The sequence below is a fragment of the Bos grunniens genome, chromosome 27, assembly GCF_055505025.1.
Source record: "Bos grunniens cultivar Pamir isolate PY7600 chromosome 27, Bosgru_T2T1.0, whole genome shotgun sequence".
NCBI lineage: Eukaryota > Metazoa > Chordata > Mammalia > Artiodactyla > Bovidae > Bos > Bos grunniens.
Window position 1 is genome coordinate 28,406,330 of NC_141191.1, and position 23,562 is coordinate 28,429,891.

At 38.9% G+C, this 23,562-nt stretch overlaps 1 protein-coding gene across 6 annotated transcripts in view; it reads right to left on the reverse strand.

The window, feature by feature from the left end:
• The window catches only part of GTF2E2 (general transcription factor IIE subunit 2), an 80,482-nt gene that overhangs the window by 29,171 nt on the left and 27,749 nt on the right, over positions 1-23,562 (reverse strand). For 5 of the 6 annotated variants that reach the window (XM_086380904.1, XM_086380905.1, XM_086380902.1 and 2 more), the window contains exons 4-5: positions 5,521-5,628; positions 3,798-3,980 (exon numbers count right to left, since the gene is read on the reverse strand). The exons of the other annotated variant lie outside the window; for it this stretch is intronic. In XM_086380904.1, the coding sequence (XP_086237030.1) occupies positions 3,798-3,980; positions 5,521-5,628 (291 nt within the window). The remainder of the gene's footprint in view (positions 1-3,797; positions 3,981-5,520; positions 5,629-23,562) is intronic. 6 annotated transcript variants of the gene reach the window in all.

Genomic DNA, 23,562 nt, shown 5'->3' on the forward strand with positions numbered 1-23,562 from the left:
AATAAGCAATCGTAAGTTTACATCACCGTTCTACTTTCGAATGTACTGAAAAGCCTACTGAAGATTAACAACACTAGCTCCAATCAAACTGGAGGAAAAGAATGGAGCAGGAAATGCACCCAGAACTCCCAACTAGTAAGCTACAATTCAATACTTCTACCTTTCAACATGCTATAAAAGTGCAATTTATCAACTCTGGTCACATACTATTTGCAACATTTGTGTGGATTAAGTTTAGATACTTAAGTTGAAATCTCAAAAGGGTTCTTCAGGTGGTAATGGCCAAGTAGCTCCTAAGGAACCAGCCCACTTGAGAACAACTACTATAATCTCTGGACAAGGTATTCCAAAAAGAAATCTCCTCCCTGCAAAAAAATAAAAAACAATTCCCTGGCAGTCCAGCGGTTAGAGATTCCTCACTCTCATTGTGAGGGCCCGGGTTTGATCCCTAGTTGGGGACCTAAGATCCCATAAGCTGTGTGATGTGGCTCCAAAAAAGACCCAAAAAGGAAAAAAAGAGCTAAATGAACAAAACAGATGTGTCACATGGTACCTACCACAGAGAAGAGAAAGTCTGAAGTTTGAGTCTAGTCAAGACATATGCCCACTTAAAAACAAAATAAACAAAAACACTCTTTTGAGGACTATAATGGAATCCTGAGTAATGTAATTCACAATGTTCAAAATTCAATAGTAACTAGGTATCTGAAGAAACAGGAAAACAAGAGCCATACTCAAGAAACAAAGTCTCAGTGCAGACCATTCCCAATATAAGCCAGCTCTTAAAATTAGAAGATTTTAAAGCACTTTTTCAAAGCAGCTCAGAAATTATTCACAAGGGTATAATGGAAAATATGCTTGTAATGAATGGAAAAAATAAGAGTATCTCAGCAAAGAAACAGAAACCATTTCATTCAGAAAGAATGAAAAGCCTGAAACTGAAAATACAATTTATAAAATAAAGAACTCACCAACTGGGAGCAGAAGGACGTGCGCTCACCTCCTCCTGCGAGAACACCAAATCTCAACTAGCTGTTGAGCAAGCACTGACAGAAGGACACTGGAAACTACCAAAAAAGATACCCCATGTCTAAAGACAAAGAAGCCGCAGCAAGACAGGAGGAGGGGCACAATCACGATAAAATCAAATCCCATACCTGCCGGGTGGGTGACCCAAAAACTGGAGAACAGTAATATCAGACAAGTTCTCCCACTGTTGTGAAGGTCTGGAACCCCACGTCAGGCTTCCCAGCCTGGGGACCCGACAAAGGGACTGGGAATCCCCAGGGAATCTGACCTTGAAGGCCAGCGGGATTTGATTACAAGACTTCCACAGGACTGGGGGAAACAGAGACTCCAGTCTTGGAGGGCACAACAAAACCACGTGCACACCAAGACCCAGAGGAAAAGAGTAGTAACTCCACAGGAGACTGAACCAAAACCACCTGCTGGTGTGAGGGTCTCCTGTGGAGGTGTGGGTCAGCAGGGACCAAGCACAGGGACGGGACACTGGGAGCAGCAGGCTGGGAAGGTCCCCCCTGGTGTAAACCCTCTTGGAGGTCGCCATCAACCCTACCATAGAGCCCATAGACCTGAGGGCTGGGTTGCCTCAGGCCAAACAACTACCAGGGAGGGAATGCAACCCTACTCCTCAGCAGATAACTGGAGTAAAGCTTTACTGAGCAAGGCCCTGCCCACCAGAGCAAGACCCAGTTTTCCCCACCAGTCCCCACCCATCAAGAAGCTTACACAGCGTCTTAGCCTCCTTCATCATAGGCCAGACAGAAAAAACAAGTAGAACCACAATCCCACAGCAAGTAAAACAAAACCATATTACAGAAAGTTAACCATCATGAAAAAGCAAAAAGGTACCTACCAGATGAAGGGACAAGATAAAACCCCAGAAAAACAACTATATGAAGTAGAGATGGGCAACTTTTCAGAAAAAGAATTCAGAATAATGATAGTGAAGATGACCAAAGATCTAGGGAAAACAAAGGAGAAGATACAAGAAATGTTTACCAAAGACCTACAAGAACTAAAGAACAGAGATGAATAGTACCCTAGAAGGAATCCACAGCAGAATAACTGAGGCAGAAGCACGGATAAATGACCTGGAGGACAGAATGGTGGAAATCACTGCCACAGAACAGAATATAGAAAAAAAGAATGAAAAGAAATGAAGACAGCCCAAGACACCTCTGGGACAACACTAAATGCATCAACATTTGCATTACAGCGATCCCAGAAGGAGAAGAGAGAGAGAAAGGACCTGAGGAAATATATGAAGAGATAATAGCTGAAAACTTCCCCAACGTGGGAAAGGAAAAAGTCAACCAAGTCCAGGAAGCACAGAAAGTCCCAGGAAGGATAAACACAAGACACATGGAGACACATAGTAATCAAGCTGACAAAAATTAAAGACAAAGATAAAATACTGAAAGCAACAAGGGAAAAATGACAAATAACATACAAGGGAATTCCCATCAGTCTATCAGCTGATTTCTGAACAGAAACTCTACAAGCCAGAAGGGAATGGCACAATATATGTAAACTGATGGAAGGGGAGAATCTAAAACCAAGATACTCTACCCAGCAACATTCTTCAGATTTGATGGAGCAATCAAAAGCTTTCTAGACAAACGAAAGTTCAGAGAATTCAGCACCACCCAACCAGCTTTACAACAAATGCCAGAGGTACTTCTGTAGGCAGGAAACACAAGAAAAGGAAAAGAGACCTACAAAAAAACAAACCCAAAACAAATCATACATATCAATAATTACCTTAAATGTAAATGGATTTAATGCACCAAGCAGAAGACACAGACTGGCTGAGAGGATGAAAACAGGTGCATTTATGCACTTCCGCTCACTGCTCTGCTCGACCCCCCAAATTGTATGTAATTATTTTATATTGTTAGGTTAATCATGTTCCCATTATGGCTTGCAATTGTAATTATCTTTTATTTTTTGTCTGGCTATTGATTGTGAACACTGATAAAACATCTTTACTATTAAAAAAAAAAAAAGAATTCACCAATTCGGCTTTAACAAATTGAAGGTAAAAAATAAGTATTATTAACAACAGATCAATAGGACAAAAAAAGTCCAAAAGCAGGCACACACATATGCGCGTACACATGCACGCACACACCTCCCCCCCATCCCCGCCAAGGCCCTAATGGGACAACACCAAAAAGATCTAACACATGTAACTGAACTACAAAGGAGAGAAAGAAGCAAGCTTTCTCCACGGGTAGCAAAAAAAAAAAAAAAAAAAAAAAAAAAAGAACCTAAAGCTTCCAGGTTAGCAGCAGTCATTAGAAACTAACAGAGACCAGCAGCCTTCCCAAGAGAGTTGAAAATTTAAACTAGAAATATAATCTCTATCACATTTACTGACTGCCCCTTTCAGAATGCAACACCAAGTTATTAGTCAATGCTTTTGTGTGTTAAAGCCTCTGGTTCCCTCGGGTTGGCAATGTGCCCAAGTGCTGTTGAAGGAGTTCTTAAATACAAACATTAACAACTTAAAAGAAAAACACTTATGCCATTGAGGAAATCTTTGCAGATGCATTGTGAAGAATCAATTATACACAACACCACGAGAAAGGTGTCAAAAGTTACACAAAAATGACAATGTTCTGTCCTGTTCTGCAGCACAAAACACAAATTTCAAATCTTCAACTGATGATGAAGGTTTTAAAATAATTTTTTTTAAGTCCTGATGTTTTTTAAAGCCAAAAGACAGTATCAATTCAAGTTATATTAAGGTGTAGAAAGAAGAGAGGGGTTACCTTGACAGCTTTCTGGGAATTGGGCAATCCTTCCTCGATGTCTTCTAGAAGAATCCCTCCTAAGCCTCGCTGGTCATGTTGATCTAAGAGCCTAAGCAGAGCCTTCTTATCTTTCAAGTTGTACTTGGGCTTAAAGGCATACTTCCCATCTACTACTTCAATTTTGGGATTATTGACTAGTGCCTGGAACAGTGACACAATTTCAATATATTAACAAAAGGAAATACCATACATGCATTATTTAATTCTACTAATACTAAAAAAAAACAAAACGATACCTAATACAGAGGCAAATTAAAAGTAGCTTGTGGATATCAACAGATCTGAACAACAGGCTATCTATCAACAGGATCTAAAACAACAGACAGAGATCAGCATGATGCTCACTTTTTATGGGAAAAAAAAAAAACAAACTTTATTATTTACATAGAATCTCTGGATAAGAAACCAGTTTTTTAGAACTGCTTTGAAGAAAATGTACCCATATTGTTTCAGAAGACAAAAGAGGTGAGAATCAAAAACACACCTATTAACATCAATAGCCACTGCCTACCCACCCTCAAAGTATCACATATCGGGATTATAACGTGAGAAACATTCCCCTGGGATGAACATATCAAAACTCAGTCTGTCCACACGGTATCAAATGGCACTACCAGCTGTAGAAGGACTTCAAAAGGACCAGAGTAGTACAGATACGAATTACCTATAATGTCAGTTGAGACTGAAACTGAGAAGGAATACAGAAATTTCTGAATATAATTATGTTCCCAGTCAGTTCTGTTGTATAGCTAATACCAGAAGGAAAGCTCTTCAAGAAAGAGCAACCATTTTATTTTCTTCTACAGTTGCCAGCCTGACCGTGAAAGGATAAAAAAAAAACAGAAGAAGTGAGAACAGAACAGTAATTAAAGTAACCTTTACCTAATGTCAGTAATCCATGAAATTTCAAAATTAGGAAAAGCATCAAAAATGTGGATTACCACCATTCGTATATCACTAATATAATGAGCCACAATGATACTGCCTAACTAGTTCATTTTACATTATGAAAATCAAGACTGTCTTGCTTGGTAAAGTAAACTGAATTCTATTTTAGGAAGCTTACATTTAAAATCAGCACTGGTCTTAGAAAGTTGCTTTACTGAATTGTCATTTCATACTTAACCAGAAAAGAGACAAATATCTCAATTTTTAAAGTGCTACTCATTTCCAAATTAACACAGTCACTGATTGTTTTCAGATTCATTTTCTTCCAATGTTGTGTGTATATATACAAAATATTCGTCGTTATTTTTCCAAGTGACTTGCCAGAGGCAGGAACATCACTATCAACTCATAATAGCAGTAGCAGTACAACAAATACATTTCTTAACAAATATCTTGCTTTCCCTATAATACTTCATGCTTTAAATGTCCCAAAACATAGAAACAATACAATCTGTCAATACATACAAATTTAGCAATTCAAAATAAGCATCAATTATTCTGTAAAAACTGAAAAATTAGTAGTGACTGACTTCTTTACAACTTTAATGCTACTGTCTGACATTTAAAAATAGATACACAGAATATATGAAAACAAATCAATCTCAAAATGTGTATGTTTAAAAAAAACAAACCCTATACCAATTCTTTTAAGAAAAAACTTATCAGATTTCAGCATATGAAAACCCTTCTGACAGTAAAAACATTTTTTACAATAATTTAAGACTATTCTTACCTCACTCATTAGCCATTGCTTCTGCTTGAGTCCAATATCTAAATGTTGCGTTTCATCCAAAATTTCTTCTAAAGTAAGAGGATGTGTATCTCCTCGCTGATGCCGTGTCTATTGAAGGAAGAAATTGCTATTTGAAGACAGTTTTAAAATGCTAGATGTATTAAATAATAGGCTAAATGAATCTTTTCAGGAATGCAGAATGTGTAATTATTTGAGGCAGTACAATTATAGTGATGAAGAGAATGGACTATAAAATCAGAACTGAGTTCAAACTTGAAGCTACATAAAATCAAACAATAAAATGAGAAAAAAACATTTGCAATTCTTATCACAGAAAGTTAACCTTCCTAACATTTGAACAGTTCCAAAAAGCTAACAAGAAAAGGACCCAAAAACAGGAACATATAAACCACAAAAAAAGAAATGCCAATGACCATCAACAGAGGAAAAGATACTCAACTTCCACTAAGATATTTCTCATCTATTACACTGGCAAAAATCCTTATCTGACAACTCAATTGGTAAGGCTATAAGCAAACAGGCCCTCTAACACACCACTGGTAAACAATGCAAATTGATACGATTCCTTGGAAGGGAATTTGGCAACAGAAATGCACAGAAGCCCTTGATTCAGCAAATCCACTTCTGAGCATTTACCCTAGAAGAACTACAACATAGAAAAGCAGAAAGGTTGCCTGCAGCATCCTTTTAAAAGGAAAATACTAGAAACAACTCAAGTGGTCATCAATGGACCTGAGTTTGAACAAACCACAGGAGATAGTGAAGGAGAGGGAAGCCTGGCGTGCTGTAGTCCATGGGGTTGCAAAGAGTTGGATACGACTAAGTGTCTGAACAACAAGGGCCCATCAACAGAGGACTTATTAAATTACAGCATATCAATGCTACTATACAGATGTTAAAAAAGAAAATGCAGGTGTTCGCAATGTGCTGATTTGCAAAGATGTCCAATACGAACTATTAAGAAAAATACGTTGACACCAAATGCTGGTGAGGAAGTGGAGGAACAGGACTCTCATTCTTTGCTGGTGGAAATGCAAATGGTATGTGCAGAGTACATCATGAACTATATAAAAAGGTCTTAATGACACAGAAAACCACAATGGTGTGGTTACTCACCTAGAGCCAGACATTCTGGAATGTGAAGTCAAGTGGGCCTTAGAAAGTATTTCTACAATAAAAGCTAGTGGAGGTGATGTAATTTCAGCTATTTCAAATCCTAAAAGATGATGCTGTGAAAGTGCCGCACTCAATATGCCAGCAAGTTTGGAAAACTCAGCAGTGGCCACAGGACTGGAAAAGGTCAGTTTTCATTCTAATCCCAAAGAAAGGCAATGCCAAAGAATGTTCAAACTGCAGCACAATTGTGCGCATTCACATGCTAGCAAGGTAATGCTCAAAATCTTTCATCCTAGGCTTCAACAGTACATGTACCAAGAACTCCCAGATGCACAAGCTGGATTTAGAAAACGCAGAGAAACCAGAGCTCAAACTGCCAACATCTGTTGGATCATGGAAAAAGCAAGGGAATTCAAAAAAACATCTACTTCTGCTTCATTGACTACGCTAAAGCCTTTGACTGTGTGAATCACAACAAACTGGAAATTTCTCAAAGAGATGGGAATACCAGACCACCTTACCTGAGAAACCTGTAAGCAGGTCAAGAAGCAACAGTTAGAACAGGACATGGAATAACAGACTGGTTCATAATTGGGAAAGGAGGACTTCCAGTTCAAGATGGCAGAGTAGAAAGACGTGCACTCATCTGCTGGGAGAACACCAAAATCACAGCTGTTGAACAGCCATTAACAGGAGGATTCTGGAAACTACCAAAAAAAGATACCCCATGTCCAAAGGCAAAGAAGCCACAGTGAGACAGTAGGAGGGGCACAATCAGGATAAAATCAAATCCCACACCCACCAGATGGGTGACCCACAAACTGGAGAACAATAATAGCAAAGAAGTTCTCCCACTGTTGTGAAGGTTTGAAACCCGACATCAGGCTTCCCAGCCTGTGGACCCAACAAAGGGACTGGGAATCCTCAGGGAATCTGACCTTGAAAGTCAGCAGGATTTGATTCTAAGACTTCCACAGGACTAGGGGAAACAGAGACTCCAGTCTTGAAAGACACAAACAAAACTCTGCATACAACAAGATTCAGAGGAAAGGAGCAGTGACTCCACAAGAAACTGAACCAAACCTACCTGCTAGTGTTGGAGAGTCTCCTGTGGAGGCCTGAGTCAGCAGCAGCTCACCATAGGGACAGGGGAACTGGCAACAGCTGTCTGGGAAGGTCCCCTTTGGTGTAAACTCTCTTGGAGGTCGCCCTTAACTGGACCATAGAGCTCAAAGACCCCAGGGCTGGGTCGCCTCAGGCCAAACAACTACCAGGGAGGGAGCGTAACCCTACCTATCAGCAGATAATTGGAGTAAAGTTTTACTCAGCACTGCAGATGGTGACTGCAGCCATGAAATAAAAAGACACTTACTCCTTGGAAGAAAAGTTATGACAAACCTAGACAGCATATTAAAAATCACAGATATTACTTTGCCAACAAAGGTCCATCTAGTCAAGGCTGTGGTTTTTCCAGTAGCCATATATGGATGTGAGAGTTGGACTATAAAGAAAGCTGAGCTTTTAAAAGCATCAAAGAATTGATGCTTTTAAACTGTGGTGTTGGAGAAGACTCTTGAGAGCCCCCTGAGCTGTAAGATCAAACCAGTCCATCCTGAAGAAAATAAGTCCTGAATATTCACTGGAAGGACTGATGCTGAAGCTGAAACTCCAATACTCTGGCCATGTGATGCGAAGAGCGGACTCACTGGAAAAGACCCTGATACTGGGAAAGATTGAAGGCAGGAGGAGAAGGGGACAACAGAGGATGAGATGGTTGGATGGCATCACTGACTCAATGGGCATGAGTCTGAGTAAACTCCAGGAGTTGGTGATGGACAGGGAGGCCTGGCATGCTGCAGTCCATGGCGTCGCAAAGAGTCAAACACGGCTAAGTGACTGAACTGACTGACTGACTTTAGTCAGCAAGGCCCTGCCCAGCAGAGCAAGACCCATTTTTTTCCCACCACCAGTCCCTCCCATCAGGAAGCTCACACAAGCCTCTTAGCCTCCTTCATCAGAGGCCAGACAGAAGAAGCAAGTAGAAGCACAATCCCATAGCAAGTAAAACAAAACCACATTACAGAAAGTTAACCATCATGAAAAAGCAGAAAGGTAACTCCCAGATGAAGGGACAAGATAAAACCTCAGAAAAACAACTAAATGAGTTGAGATAGGCAATCTTCCAGAAAAAGAATTCAGAATAATGATAGTGAAGATGATTCAGGATCTTGGAAAAAGAATGGAGGCAAAGATTGAGAAGAAGGAAGAAATGTTTACCAAAGATCTGCAAGAACTAAGGAACAAACAGAGGTGAACAATACACTAGACGGAATCCATAGCAGAACAACTGAGGCAGAAGCTCGGATAAACACCCTGGAGGACAGAATGGTGGAAATCACTGCCACAGAATATAGAAAAAAAGAATGAAAAGAAATGAAAACAGCCTAAGACACCTTTGGGACAACATTAAACAAACGAGGATTCACATTATACGGTTCCCAGAAGGAGGAGAGAAAGGACTTGAGAAAATATATGAAGAAATAATAGCTGGAAATTTCCCTAACATGGGAAAGGAAATAATCAACAAGTCCAGGAAGCACAGAGAGTTGCAGGAAGGATGAACTCAAGGAGGAACATACCGAGACACATAGTGATCAAGCTGACAAAAATTAAAGATCGAGATAAAACTATTAAAAGCAACAAGGGAAAAATGACCAGTAACATACAAGGAAACTCCCATCATGCTATCAGCTGATTTCTCAACGGAAATTCTACAAGGCAGAAGGGAATAATGGCAAGAAATATTTAAAGTGATGAAAGGAAAGAACCTACAACCAAGAATACTCTACCCAGCAAGACTCTCTTTCAGATTTGATGGAGAAATCAAAGGCTTTTCAGACAAGCAAAAGTTAAGAGAATTCAGCACCACCAAACCAGCTTTACAACAAATGCTAAAAGAACTTCTCTAAACAGAAAACAAGAGAAGGAAAAATTTTACATAAAGAAAATAAACCCCAAACAGTTAAGAAAATGGTAATAGGATCATACATATCAATAATTATTTTAAATGTAAATGGATTAAATGCACCAATCAAAAGACACAGACCGGCTGAGCAGATGAAAACACGGGCATGTATGCACTTCCACTTACCACATCACTCTGCTTGACCCCCCAAATTGTATGTAATTATTTCATATTGCTAGGTTAATGATGTTACCATTATGGCTTGCAATTGTAATTATCTTTTATTTTTTGTCTGGCTATTGATTTTTTGAAAAAATACAAATGCCCAGGGATTGCTTTTTGGTTTTTTTTGGCCAGAGCTCCAGATATGTTTCTAATGAGCAGCCATGTTTAAAAACAATTGAACTATATGAGGATCTTTTATTTTTATCTAGGTTGTTTCACTTTTTCTATCTCATATTCAGTGCTCCCGTTTAATTTATGTTTTCCAATTTCTTCATTGCTTTTTTTTCTTTTGATGTTCTTTATAAGGCACAATAGAAAAGCTTTTAAATACATATATATATACATAATATGTATAATACATGTATTTAGAAAACTTATGAATTTTTGCCTAGCTAAAAAATTTATGACATTTTGATTCCACTTGCTTGACTTAGTATAAATAGAAAGCTCAATTTCTAACTGAAAAAAATAGATATGCAACAAGCAACAAAGGTTTTTACTGTATAACACAGGGAACTGTAGTCAATATCTTATAATAACTTATAATGGAAAATAATTTCAAAAATAACATATGTGTATATGTATACCTGAATCACACACACACAGAAGAATTCTACTTTTTGAAATTTAGTGATGTTTATCTTTTTGCCAGTTTTTCTAAAATGCCCTATGGAGACCTAATAACAACATATGACATTCAAATTGTTAAATATATTTGTGTAGGATAGATTAATATCTATTGTATTTAATTAATATCTATTGTATTTAAATCATTAATGCCATCATTCAAGATGCTCCTATTCTTATTTTTTCTGCACTTGATAAAATACTTTCAGGAAATGTTAATGTCTCATGACGATTATATTTTTTATTTTCCCTTACATTTCATCTGATTTTTGCTTTATGTATCTGTTTCTTTGTTGTTAAGGTGTCTAATGGTTTAAGATGTCTATATTCTTTGTACTTTTATCATTAAAAATATTCCTGTTTCATTTAAAATAAATAAATTTTTTAAAAATTGGGAAAGGTGTATGTCAAGGCTGTATATTGTCACCCTGTTTATTTAACTTATATGCAGAGTACATCATGGGAAATACCAGGCTGGATGAAGCACAAGCTGGAATCAAGACTGCCAGGAGAAATATCAATAACCTCAAATATGCAGATGATACCACGCTAAAGGCAGAAAGCGAAAAGGAATTAAAGAGCCTCTTGATGAAGGTGAAAAAGGAGAGTGAAAAGGCTAGCTTAAAACTCAACATTCAAAAAACTACAGTCATGGCATCTGGTCCCATCACTTCACGGCATCCCATCACTTCATGGCAAATAGGTGAGGAAAAAGTGGAAAGAGTGACAGACTTCATTTCTTGGGCTCCAAAATCACTGTGGACAGTGACTGCAGCCATGAAATTAAAAGACACTTGCTCCTTGAAAGGAAAGCTATGACAAACCTAGATAGCGTATTAAAAAGCAGAGACATCATTTTGCCCACAAAGGGGCCTAGAGTCAAAGCTATGGCTTTTCCAGTAGTCATGTACACATGTGAGAGTTGGACTATAAAGAAGGCTGAGTGTTCAAGAATTGATGCTTTCAAACTGTGGTGCTGGAGAAGACTCCAGAGTCCCTTAGACAGCAAGGAAATCAAATCAATCAATCCTAAAGTAACCCAAACCTGAATATTCACTGAAAAAGATTGATTCATTCAAAAGACTGATGCTGAAGCTTAAGCTCCAATACTTTGGCCATCTGATGCAAACAGCCAACTCACTGGAAGAGACTCTGATACTGGAAAAGATTAAGGGTAAGAGAACGGGGCGATAGAGGATGAGATGGTTGGATGGCATCACTGACTCAACGGACATGAAACTCAGGGAGATAGTGAAGGACAGGGAAGCCTGGCGTGGTGCAGTTCACAGGGTCACAAAGAGTCAGACATGACTCAGTGACTGAAAAACAACATATTAATTATACGGCATTCTGAAAAAGCAAAACTATGGAGACCATAAACAATTTAGTTGCTGCTAAGGGTTCTCTAGTGGTTCAAATGGTAAAGAATCTGTCTGCATATGTGGGAGACCCAGGTTCAACCCCTGGGTCGGGAAGATCCCCTGGAGAAGGGAACGGCAACCCACTCTAGTATTCTTGCCTGGAGAATTCCATGGATAGAGGATTCTGGCGAGCTACAGTCCACTGGATGGCAAAGAGTGGGCATGACTGAACAACTAACACTTTCACTTCAAGGGTTAAAAGGAAGGGAGAGATAAACAGGTAAAGGATAGAGATTTTTAGGGCACAGAAACTACGCTGCACGATATTGTAAATGATGGATACATTCACTATACATTTGTCAAAATCTACAATCCGTGTAACACCATGAGTGAATCCTAAAGTAAACTATAAACTTCAGGTGGTAACAATGTGTAGGTTCAAAGATTTTAACGAATGTACCACTATGGTGCAAGATACCCATAGTGTTGGAAGTTGGGGGGATGGGAGAGGACACACATACACATGTACTTTCTGTCCAGTTATGTTGTAAACCTAAAACTGCTCTAAAAAAGTAAAATCAGCTTAAAAACTTTTACTTACATACACACACAAACACACACAGAAGAATGGTATGTTATTTAATAACAGAAGGAAATCCTGCCATTTGCAACAACGTGGTTGGACCTTGAGGGCATTATGCTAAGGGAATTAAGTCACACAGAGAACGACGAATACTGTATGATATCACTTATATATGAAATCAGATAAACTTACAGAGAACAAATTAGTGGTTGCCAGAGGTGGCATGGGGGATAAGAGGGGATAAGAGGACAGCAAAATGGGCGAAGGTGGTCAAAAGGTACATACTTCCAGACAAGTAAGTCCCAAGGATGTAATGCACAACACAGTAACTACAGTTAACTATACTTCACTGCGTAATATATACATATATCAGATCATTATGTTGTACACCTAAAACTAATACAATGCAAAGTCAATTATATTTCAATTTTTAAAATTTAAAATGTTTTTAAAAAGCTTATGTTAAAAAACACATAGTATGAAATCTTTTATATAGGGAGAAAAACAAAAATACATATTGCTACTTTGTTTCCACATAAAGAACCATGAAAAAGTTACAAAGAAGCAATAAATGAGACTACCTATGGGAAGTAAAGCAGGAGAGAAAATAAGTAGAATTAGAGCCAAGAACAAGACTTCTTCATTTATACCTTCTCATATTGTTTTTCATATTTAGAGACATATTACTTAAACAAAAAAAAGAGTTAAATTAAAAAGAAATATTCCAGGCCCTAAGCTTCATCACTGTTGGGCAGGTTTTTGAGCCTCTCTGGGCTTCAGTCAGGCCACTATACAACTAGAACAAAAATATTTCAAAGGTATGTTTAGAAAGCATATAAAGATATAAAGCCTGCAACTTCCCTGGCGGTCCAATGGTTAAGACTGTGCTTACAATGCAAGAGGCATGAGTTTGATCCCTGGTCAGGAAACTAAGACACCACATGCCGCATAGTATGGCCAAAAAAAAAAATATCTAAAACTGAACACATACCATGAAGAACCATTTATTGAGCATTTGCTGTTAATTCATTCACTTACTTGATAACTCCCATATGCCAAAAGTACTGCAATGAGACACACAATGAAATGCAAACCACTTCTGCCTTTCACGAGCTCCCAAAATAGGGTCGGAGCTAAATGTACATATATGAAAGTTAGGTATATAATTATCTGCCAAAAAAAAACAGGGACATTCAGAGGAAATGAAACAGCTGAATGTGGACAAAACTCTGAATGGTGACTAGAGAAACAGGAAGGAGCAGCAGCTGTAGCAGAGTAAGCACAGTGGGCTCTAAAGCCAAGTGCACACAATCCAGAGCTACGAAGGTCGATCCATTTCAAAGCTTTATTAAAATTTTTTAATTTAAAATTTCCACTTAAAAATTGTGCTTTACTAATACTGAATGTGAACTGACACCAGAAGACTCCCCTGGCTTCATGTCAGATGACCCACATTTCAGATGGTGACGTGCGTGGAGGAATCCTGAGAAAAGAGTGGGAATCCCACGTGACAAGGGGGTTGACAGACATGACCTCACTCATTCACTCTCAGCCTTCTGCAGCATGCTATAGTTTACCTGCTGGAAGATTCCAGCACTGTGGTGAATCTTTTTTTTTTAAGACCTTTAAAATAGAGACTGTACAATGATTTTATTAACCTATTAAGGAACATCCACTAAAAACTGAGTCACAAATTTGTTTTACAAAAAGGCAAGTGTTTCAAATTTGTTAGCTACTTCTAAGATTACAGAGGTTATTCATAGTTTGCTAACAATTCCTTCAAAGTAAAACTAGCATTTTAACAACCTGTGAAAGTAACAAAGCAACTGTTTTGGAAAGCAATTTATGCTGAAGGAAGAGCACTTTGAAAAAGAACCTTTAGGAAATATTTCCATCATTATGTGACTTGAGTTTAAAATATTTAAGAATAAAAACTCTTATACCTGCCTATTTTCAAAGTTTTAGAAATTTTTTATTTTTAACTTTCATTTTTAAAAATACTTCTAAACAAAACCCTTCAGTTTCAAATCAATACATCAAAAATATAAAAAATTATAAATCCTTCTGACATATATGCATGAATTGAATGACATTTGCAAAGATAGAAATGTACTAACCAAACTGCTTAATGAGTTGACAAGAATATTTTAAAAAACCACAAAAATTTTTGTAATGTAATACTGTGCCTGTGTCACTAGAGAATCCCCTCCCCCAAATACTGCATCCTCTCCCCCAAGGATATCCATGTCCAAACCCTTGCAACCTGAAGTGTTACCATATACGGCAAAAGGGACTTCACTGATGTGACCAAATTAAAGATCTTCAGATAGATTACTGTGGCTTACTGCATAGGCAGTAATCACAAGTGTCCTGGGAAAAGTCACAGTGAATGTGAATAGCAACAGATGTGACAATGAAAATAAGAGGCTGGAGAGATGGAAGGAAGGGGCCATGTGTCAGGAAACATAGCTGGTCTCCAGAAGCTGAAAAAGGAAAGAGAACAGAAGGTCCCTCAGAGTCTCCAGAGGAACCACCTGGCTACAGCCCAGTGAGACTGACTTTGGACCTACAAAACTGGAAGATAACGAATTTGTGTTATTTTAAGCCACCAAGTTGGTGGTAATTTGTTACAGCAGCAATAAGAAACCAAGATAAGGACTTTCTTCCCTGCAGATTTAAAAATCTATGTATTTATAGCTATGCAAGCAAATTAAAACCCAGGATCCAAATACACTGAACTTAATTTTTAAGACACAAGTCACTTTACAGAAAAAGCTAAATGAAGATTTTCAGACATGATGAATGACATATTGCTTTACTTAGCAAAAGAGCTTTTAAGAAAACATTCATTTTTTTAATCTCAACTTTTAAAAATTCTTAATTCTGTGCAAGTTTAAAACATACACACTTTATCTGTGCAGTAGTACATGAGCACATATAAAAAGAGTAGGCCATAAAAAATTTAATTTGGGGGTGGCTAATCAAAAACAGGTAGAGACTGGGACTTCCCTGGTGGCCTACTAGTTAAAATCTGCCTGCCAATGCAGGGGACACAGGTTCGACCCCTGGTCAGGGAACTAAGACCCCATGTACTGTGGAACAACTAAGCCCGTGTGCCACAACTACTGAGCCCGTGCACCTACAGCCTGTACTCTGCAACAAGAGAAGTCACCTCAACAAGAAACCCTCGCACCTCAGCTACTGAGTAGCCCCCACTCATTGCAACTAGAGGAAGCGCATGCACAGCAATGAAGACCCAGCACAGCCATAAATAAATAAAACAGGTGGAGATCAGTGCAGCATTTTGCACTAGTACTTTGCTTACTTTGGATATATGTAATATATTTGTACATATTTTGGATATACGGACCTGGAAAAGCCTAGCCTAAAGGAGAAGGAATAAGGGAGTTTAGGGTAATTTTACTTGTCTGCTGCTGCTGCTGCTAAGTCGCTTCAGTCGTGTCCGACTCTGTGCGACCCCAGAGACGGCAGCCCACAAGGCACCCCCATCCCTGGGATTCTCCAGGCAAGAACACTTGTCTAAGGACAGCCAAATCAAGTCCTTCAAAGTAATTATGCCATACTCTTCATTGTCACTAATTATCAAATTTCATATATTTTCCTAATTTTCTTCACATTAAAAACTTCTCCCCCATTATAATATTATATAAAATTACCAAAAGGCTAAGTTAATCTGGAAACAGAAGCAAGTATGAATGAAGACAGTTCAAGAAAAAATTAGAAAGCACTAGCCATGTCTGTTATTACTTTTTTTAATATTTAAAATAAGTGGGACTTTTAAAATTAGAAAAATACAAAGATGGAATACTCAATATATGAAAGCCTAACCATTTTCAAACCATGTAAACAGAGAAGCCAAAAAACACAGCTATCAAACTGTCAAGGGAAAAGATATAAGAAAATATGAGTGACCAGCAAGGAAAAAAAAAGAGATATAAATCTGAGAAACTTAAAATTACTTTTATTTCTTGCTCTTTGATCAAGAACTAAGAAAAATCGGGGAGCACCTAGAGAGAATACTCAATACTATAGAGCTAAAGACTTCAGTTTTCAGTGAAGAGTATTACACATCTTTGTTCAATTTCTTCCTGGTCATTAGATGATTTTTGGTGTACTGCACTTTGTAATTTTACTGTCTAATTTTTTTCTTGTTACTTTGTAGAGACTGATTTTAGCAATACTGACTCTGTATGTAGCAACCCTATTAAACATATTTAATTCCAACAGGTGGCAAATTGTCTTGGCTTTTCTATGTACTTAATCACATCTACAGTTTTACTTCTTCCTTTACAACTTTTACATTTGTCATTTCTTTTTTCTTGCTTTATTGCATTGGGTAGGGCTTCCAGCATAGTAGAGAAGTGACAAGTAGGTATCTTCTTATGACTTCTGAGGAAAAGCACTATTTCACCATAAGTATGGAGGTTTTCACCAGGCTTCCCCAGAGGCTCAGTAGTAAAGAATCTGCCTGCATTGCAGGAGACACAGGTTCAATCCCTGGGTCAGGAAGATCCCCTGGAGAAGGGCATGGCAACCCACTCTAGTATTCTTGCCTGGAAAATCCCATGGACAGAGGAGCCTGGTGGGCTACAGTCCAACGGGGTTGCAAAGAGTTGGACATGACTGATGAGACTTAGCATGCATGGTGGTTTCCATAAACACACGCCCATTACAGGGTTTCCCCATCATTGTTCCACAGAAATCTAAGGATCTGTAAGATGTCACTAGGTGTACCATAAGAAATTGTGATTTAAAAAATGACTTAAAAGAGCAAAAAAGCAGCTCTGCTTGTGTAACAGGAAATTTGGGGAAAATTCTAAACAAGGAATCTTCCATACTGGGACTCAACTGCCTCCTTCTGACCTGCTGTTGTAAATGTTGCAAAACATGACCATGTAGTAATAAAAGTAAATTTCTGTGAGTTGTTCATATTTTTTGAGACATTTTTTGCAAAGTTAGTATTACTTGCTGTTTTATCCTTTATTAGAGACTGTTTTATAAACATGTCCAACAGTTCACTGTGATGATTTCTGAAGCTGAGATCTGTGATAGAAGAAGATTCTAAGCCTAAACCCATGAACAATCCTAATCAGGTTGTTGTTGTTCTTTAGTCACTCTGTTGTGTTCAACCCTTTGCGATCCCATGGACCACAGCACACCAAGCTCCTCTATCCATGGATTTCCCAGGTAAGAATACTGGAGTGGGGTGCCATTTCCTTCTAAAGGGGATCCTCCCAACCCAGGGACTGCACCTGTGTCTTCTGCATTGGCAGGTGGACTCTTTACTACTGAGCCAGCAGGGAGGCCTCTCTGATCATTAGGTTGGTAGAACTATAATCGGCTAAGCCATTTCACTGCACCAGTGCAACAAGAGATACCAAAAGAGCCTACTCTTACAATGAGAGCTAGGAACCAATGCATTTTACATGGCCTGATAATCCACAGGGTCCTATTCCATTATTCACCACTATGGCAAACAACTTATAATGGTTCCAGCAAAACTGAAAAGACACTTAAGCAGAAGTAACAGGCACTGGAAAAGTCAAGGTACTTACCATTTTAAATAGCTATTGGAAATCTCAAACCAAACAGAGTAAAAGTTCCATTTAAAAAAGTTACATTCAGTGAAAAGGCTCAGGAAGCAAGTTACAATAAAACTTATTACCCAGAAAAGGGGGCTTAGGGGATATCCCACTGCTAGCAGGAACCCTAATAACGCCATCATATCAAATGACAGTGAGTAAAATGAGTATTATGAGAAACTGAAAAGTATCAAACAGTTTAAGTCAACGAACTGATGACGTATCACATGATGCTGATGAGGCATATTTAATAAACTGAGAAACAACAGCTTGTCTATCTAGGCTGACAAACCAACAGATTTCACCAAGAAATGTCATGAAGTAACATCTGTACAGTTTTTAAATGATGGTGAATTTCAAGAAAAACTTTGCTATTGCAAAGAGCAACCATGAACAAGCAAAGAGAAGGACATTTAGGTGGTGTCTTTATATCTGGAAACAAAGGTCTGTCTGGGAGGAACCGTGCTGTTATTCTCATTGATGTATGCCTGGCTGAAGGACTCTTTCTTTCTCTGGCTCGTCTGCTCATTTGTGAACAAGTAAACTGCCTACCTGGGTAAGGTAAAAAAAAAAAAAAAAATTTAAAGGAGCTTCCCTGGTGGCTCAGCGGATTTGATCCCTGATCTGAGAGGACCCCACATGCTGGGGAGCAACTAAGCCCGTTGCTCTACAGTGGCACTAAGTGCCACAACTACTGAGCCTGTGCTCTACAGCCTGGGAGCCACAACTACTGAAGGCCTCGCATCCGAGAACCCACGCTCCACAGGAGAGTCACTGCAGCGAGAAGCCTGCACATCACCACTAGAGAGCAGCCCCACTCGCCGCAACTAGAGAAAAGCCCATCAGCAACGAAGACCCAGCACAGCCAAAAACAAACTAATTTTTAAAAATTGAAGAAAAAACTGAAGTTTACCTACACTACCGACTTGCATTAGAGTTGATATCCTTTCTGGAAAGGAGGAACCTCACACACATGAAGAGTAGGCTAATAAATAGAGCAAAATATATACAAAGAAACTGCATTCTCTACTTAAATGAACAATTATTATTGGCTATGATAGTCAAATGGAGAAGGCAATGGCACCCCACTCCAGTACTCTTGCCTGGAAAATCCCATGGATGGAGGAGCCTGGTGGGCTGCAGTCCATGGGGTCGCTAGGAGTCTGACACGACTAAGCAACTTCACTTTCACTTTTCACTTTCCTGCACTGGAGAAGGAAATGGCAACCCACTCCAGTGTTCTTGCCTGGAGAATCCTAGGGACGGGGGAGCCTGGTGGGCTGCCATCTATGGGGTCGCACAAAGTCGGACACGACTGAAGCAACTTAGCAGCAGCAGCTAAGTTCTTGGCTTTGTCAGCTCTTCAAGGGTGAAGACTTTTCAAAACAGAGTTTACAGATCATCGTTTATGTGTACTCTTTCCCTTTCAAAACAGAGCTACCCTCTTTTTACTAAAAAAAAAAGGAAAACAAAAAGGTAATAACTCTAACCTCCACCCAGAATTTATAATGTATTGCCTGAAGGTATAATTAAACTCCAGGGACTCAAGTCAAAAAAAAAAAAAATGCTGTTTGGGGAAGCCTTCATAAATGATAACTGAAGTATCATAAACTATCCACTATAGAGAGGGCTTCTGGTTTCTTCCCGTCCTAAATATTTTTCTGAGAGTTAAAAACAGGACCCTTGCTAGGACATTCTAAATTCTGAATTCTGATGAATTACAGTTTGTGGGCAATTGAGAGCCAAACCTTTCAATAACTCTGTCTCTTCCATCTCTACACACCCCATGTTCATGCCATATTGTCCAACAACACATTGCTTTTAGGGGAGAATCTCCAAGGAAAGGAACCATTGATAAGAAACCTCTAATGTTAAACTACTACTGCTGCTGCTACTGCTAAGTTGCTTCAGTCCTGTCTGACTCTGTGCAACCCCATAGACGGCAGCCCACCAGGCTCCCCTGTCCCTGGGATTCTCCAGGCAAGAACACTGGAGTGGGTTGCCATTTCCTTCTCCAATGCATGAAAGTGAAAAGTGAAAGTGAAGTCGCTCAGTCACGTCAGACTTCTAGCGGCCCCATGGACTGCAGCCTACCAGGCTCCTCTGTCCATGGGATTTTCCAGGCAAGAGTACTGGAGTGGGGTGCCACTGCCTTCTCCGCTAATGATAAAAGTAAACTTTTTTCAAGTATTTTCAGATAAATAATCTCCTCAGTAATTCTCAAAATCCATTCCTTGAATATTTATAGCTTGAAGGAAAAGCACATTTGAAGAACGGAAGAAAAATCAGTAAAGGAGGTTGATTCTTTTAAACGTAACAAATATTTTCTGATACTACCAAAATGTTCAAATTATGCTACGTAAAATGCACAGACAAAAACCACATATGAACTGTTTTATCTTGAGTGTACATTATTCAATGTGGTAGTTAAAACCTACTCAAACTATACCATAAAATTTTTATTCTAATTAGTCAATTCTCATTACATCTTTTAAATATTTAATATTTCTACCTCCTACTGAAAAAATAAGTCACAGCTAGTTATAAAACCAATTCGTTTTCAGCAAAAGTATCCTTCTCCTTCATTAATCACCTCAAACTAAAATTTACAGTTATTTCTGAACCAGTCCCCCTTTATTTATAACTAGAGGCTGAATATTAGAGATTAGAAGATACAAACACACACACTTAGAAAAAGAGTAACACGATTTAACACACCCTTACTTCATAAACATTTGATTATTTCATTTTTCACAATGCAATGTAACATGATGGCAAACCACATATTTTTTTTAATTATTATAAAAATGAACAAATTTACTTTCTTATGCATGTAATTTAAAACTCAACTACCTTAGTAGTAACTGTTAGTATACATTCCATACTATATTCCTCAGTGATTATTATTAAAATATTAATCTGTTTATTCAAACTTAATAGTGAAAGATCATAAGATTATTAGACCTTAGAAGATGGCGCTCATCTTCTCCCGGGAGAACACCAAAATCTCAACTAGCTCCTGCACAGTCTTCAAGAGGAGAATGTTGGAACCCACCAAAAAAAGATACACTATGTCCAAGGGCAAAGAAGCAGCCACAGCAAGATGGCAGGAGGGACACAATCACATTTAAAATCAAATACCTCATACCCGCCAGAGATGCTTGGAAGTCACAAACAAAACCTTGTCCGCACCAGAACCAGGGAAAGAAGCAGTGACCCCGACAAGAGACTGAGCCAGACTTGGCTGTGAGTGTTTGGGAGTCTCTGGAGAAGGCATGGGTTGACAGTGGCCTGCCGTGGGGTCAGGGACACTGACTTGCTGGTGTAAGTCTTTTTGGAAGAGGTCAGAGGTCACCAATACTGCCATTACCCCTACCATAATTAGGCCTCAGGCCAAACTAGAGGGAAGGAACACAGCCCCACCCATCAGCGGAAAACTGAATTAAGGATATACTGACCAAGGCTTTGTCCACCAGAGCAAAACCCAGTTATCCCCACAGTCAGTCAGTCCTTTCCATCAGAAAGCTTGCACAAGCCTCTTATCCTCATCCATTAGAGGGCAGACAGAATAAAAACCATAATCACAGAAAACTAGCCAAACTGATCACATGGGTTACAGCTTTGTGTAACTTAATCAAACTATAAGCCATGCCGTATACGGCCACCCAAGATGGACAGGTCATGGTGGAGAATTCTGACAAAACGTGGTTCACTGGAGAAGGGAATGGCAAATCACTTCAGTATTCTTCCCTTGAGAACCCCATGAACTGTATGAAAAGGGAAAAAGCTGTGACACTGAAAGATGAACCCCTCAGCTCAGTAGGTGACCAATATGCTACTGGAGAAGAGCAGAGAAATAGCTCCAGAAAGAATGAAGAGGCTGAGCCAAAGCAGAAATGACACACAGTTGTGGATGTGTCTGGTGGTTAAAGTAAACTCCGATACAATAAAGAACAATATTGCATAGGAAACTGGAATGTTAGGTCCATGAATCAAGGTAAATCAATGTTAAGTCCATATCCAAGGTTTGGTTGTGGTCAAACAGGAGATGACAAGAGTGAACATGGACATTTTAGGAATCAATGAACTAAAATGGATGGGAATGGGTGAATTTAATTTAGATGGCCATTATATCTACTACTTGGGCAAGAATCCCTTAGAAGAAATGGTGTAGCCCTCATAGTCAATGAAAGGGTCTGAAATGCAGTATTTGGATGCAATCTCAAAACCGACAGCATCATCTCGTTTCAAGGCAAACCATTCACTATCACAGTAATCCAAGTCTATGCCCCAACCACTAATGCCAAAGAAAATGAAGTTGAATGACTCTATGAAGACCTACAAGACCTTCTGGAACTAACACCAAAAAAAAAAGATGTCCTTTGCATCACAGGGAACTGGAAAGCAGAAGTAGGAAGTCAAGAGATACCTGGATAACAGGTAAGTTTGGCCTCGGAGTAAAAAATGAAGCAGGGCAAAGACTAACAGAGTTTTGTCAAGAGAACATGTTGGTCGGAGCAAAAACCCAAGAGATGACTCATGGACACATGGACATCACCAAATGGTCAGTACCAAAATCCGACTGATTATGTTCTTTACAGTCAGAGATGGAGAAGCTCTATACAGTCAGCAAAAACAATACCTGGAGCTGACTGTGGCTCAGATCATCAGCTCCTCATTGCAAAATTCAGCCTCAAATTGAAGAAAGTAGGGAAAACCACTAGCCATTCAGGTATGTACTAAATCAAATCCCTTACGACTATACAGTGGAAATGACAAATAGATTCAAGGAATTAGATCTGACAGAGTACCTGAAGAACTATGGACTTAGGTTTGTGACACTGTACAGGAGGCAGTGATCAAAACCACCCCCAATAAAAAGAAAGGCCAAAAGGCAGGTTGTCTGAGGAGTCCTTACAAACAGCTGAAAAATGAACAGAAGTGAAAGGCAAAGGAGAAAAGGAAAGTTATACCCATCTGAATGCAGAGTTCCAAAGAATAGCAAGGAGAGATAAGAAAGCCTTTCTCAGTGATCAATGCAAAGAAATAAGAGGAAAACAACATAATGGGAAACACTAGAGATCTCTTCAAGAAAATTAGAGATACCAAGGGAACATTTCATGCAAAGATGGGCACAATAAAGGACAGAAACGGTATGGACCTAACAGAAACAAAAGATATTAAGATAGTAAGAATACACACAAGAACTATACCAAAAAGGTCTTAATGACCCAGATAACCACGAAGGTGTGGTCACTCACCTAGAGCCAGACATCCTGGAATGTGAAGTCAAGTGGGCCTTAGGAAGCATTGCTATGAACAAAGCTACTGTAGGTGATGGAATTCCAGCTGAGCTATTTCAAATCCTAAAAGATGGTGCTGTTAAACTACTGCACTCAATATGCCAGCAAATCTGGAAAACAGTGGCCACAGCACTGGAAAAGGTCAGTTTTCATTCCAATTCCAAAGAAGAGCAATGCCAAAGAATGTTCAAACTATCACACAATTGTGTTCATTTCACATGCTAGCAAAGTAATGCTC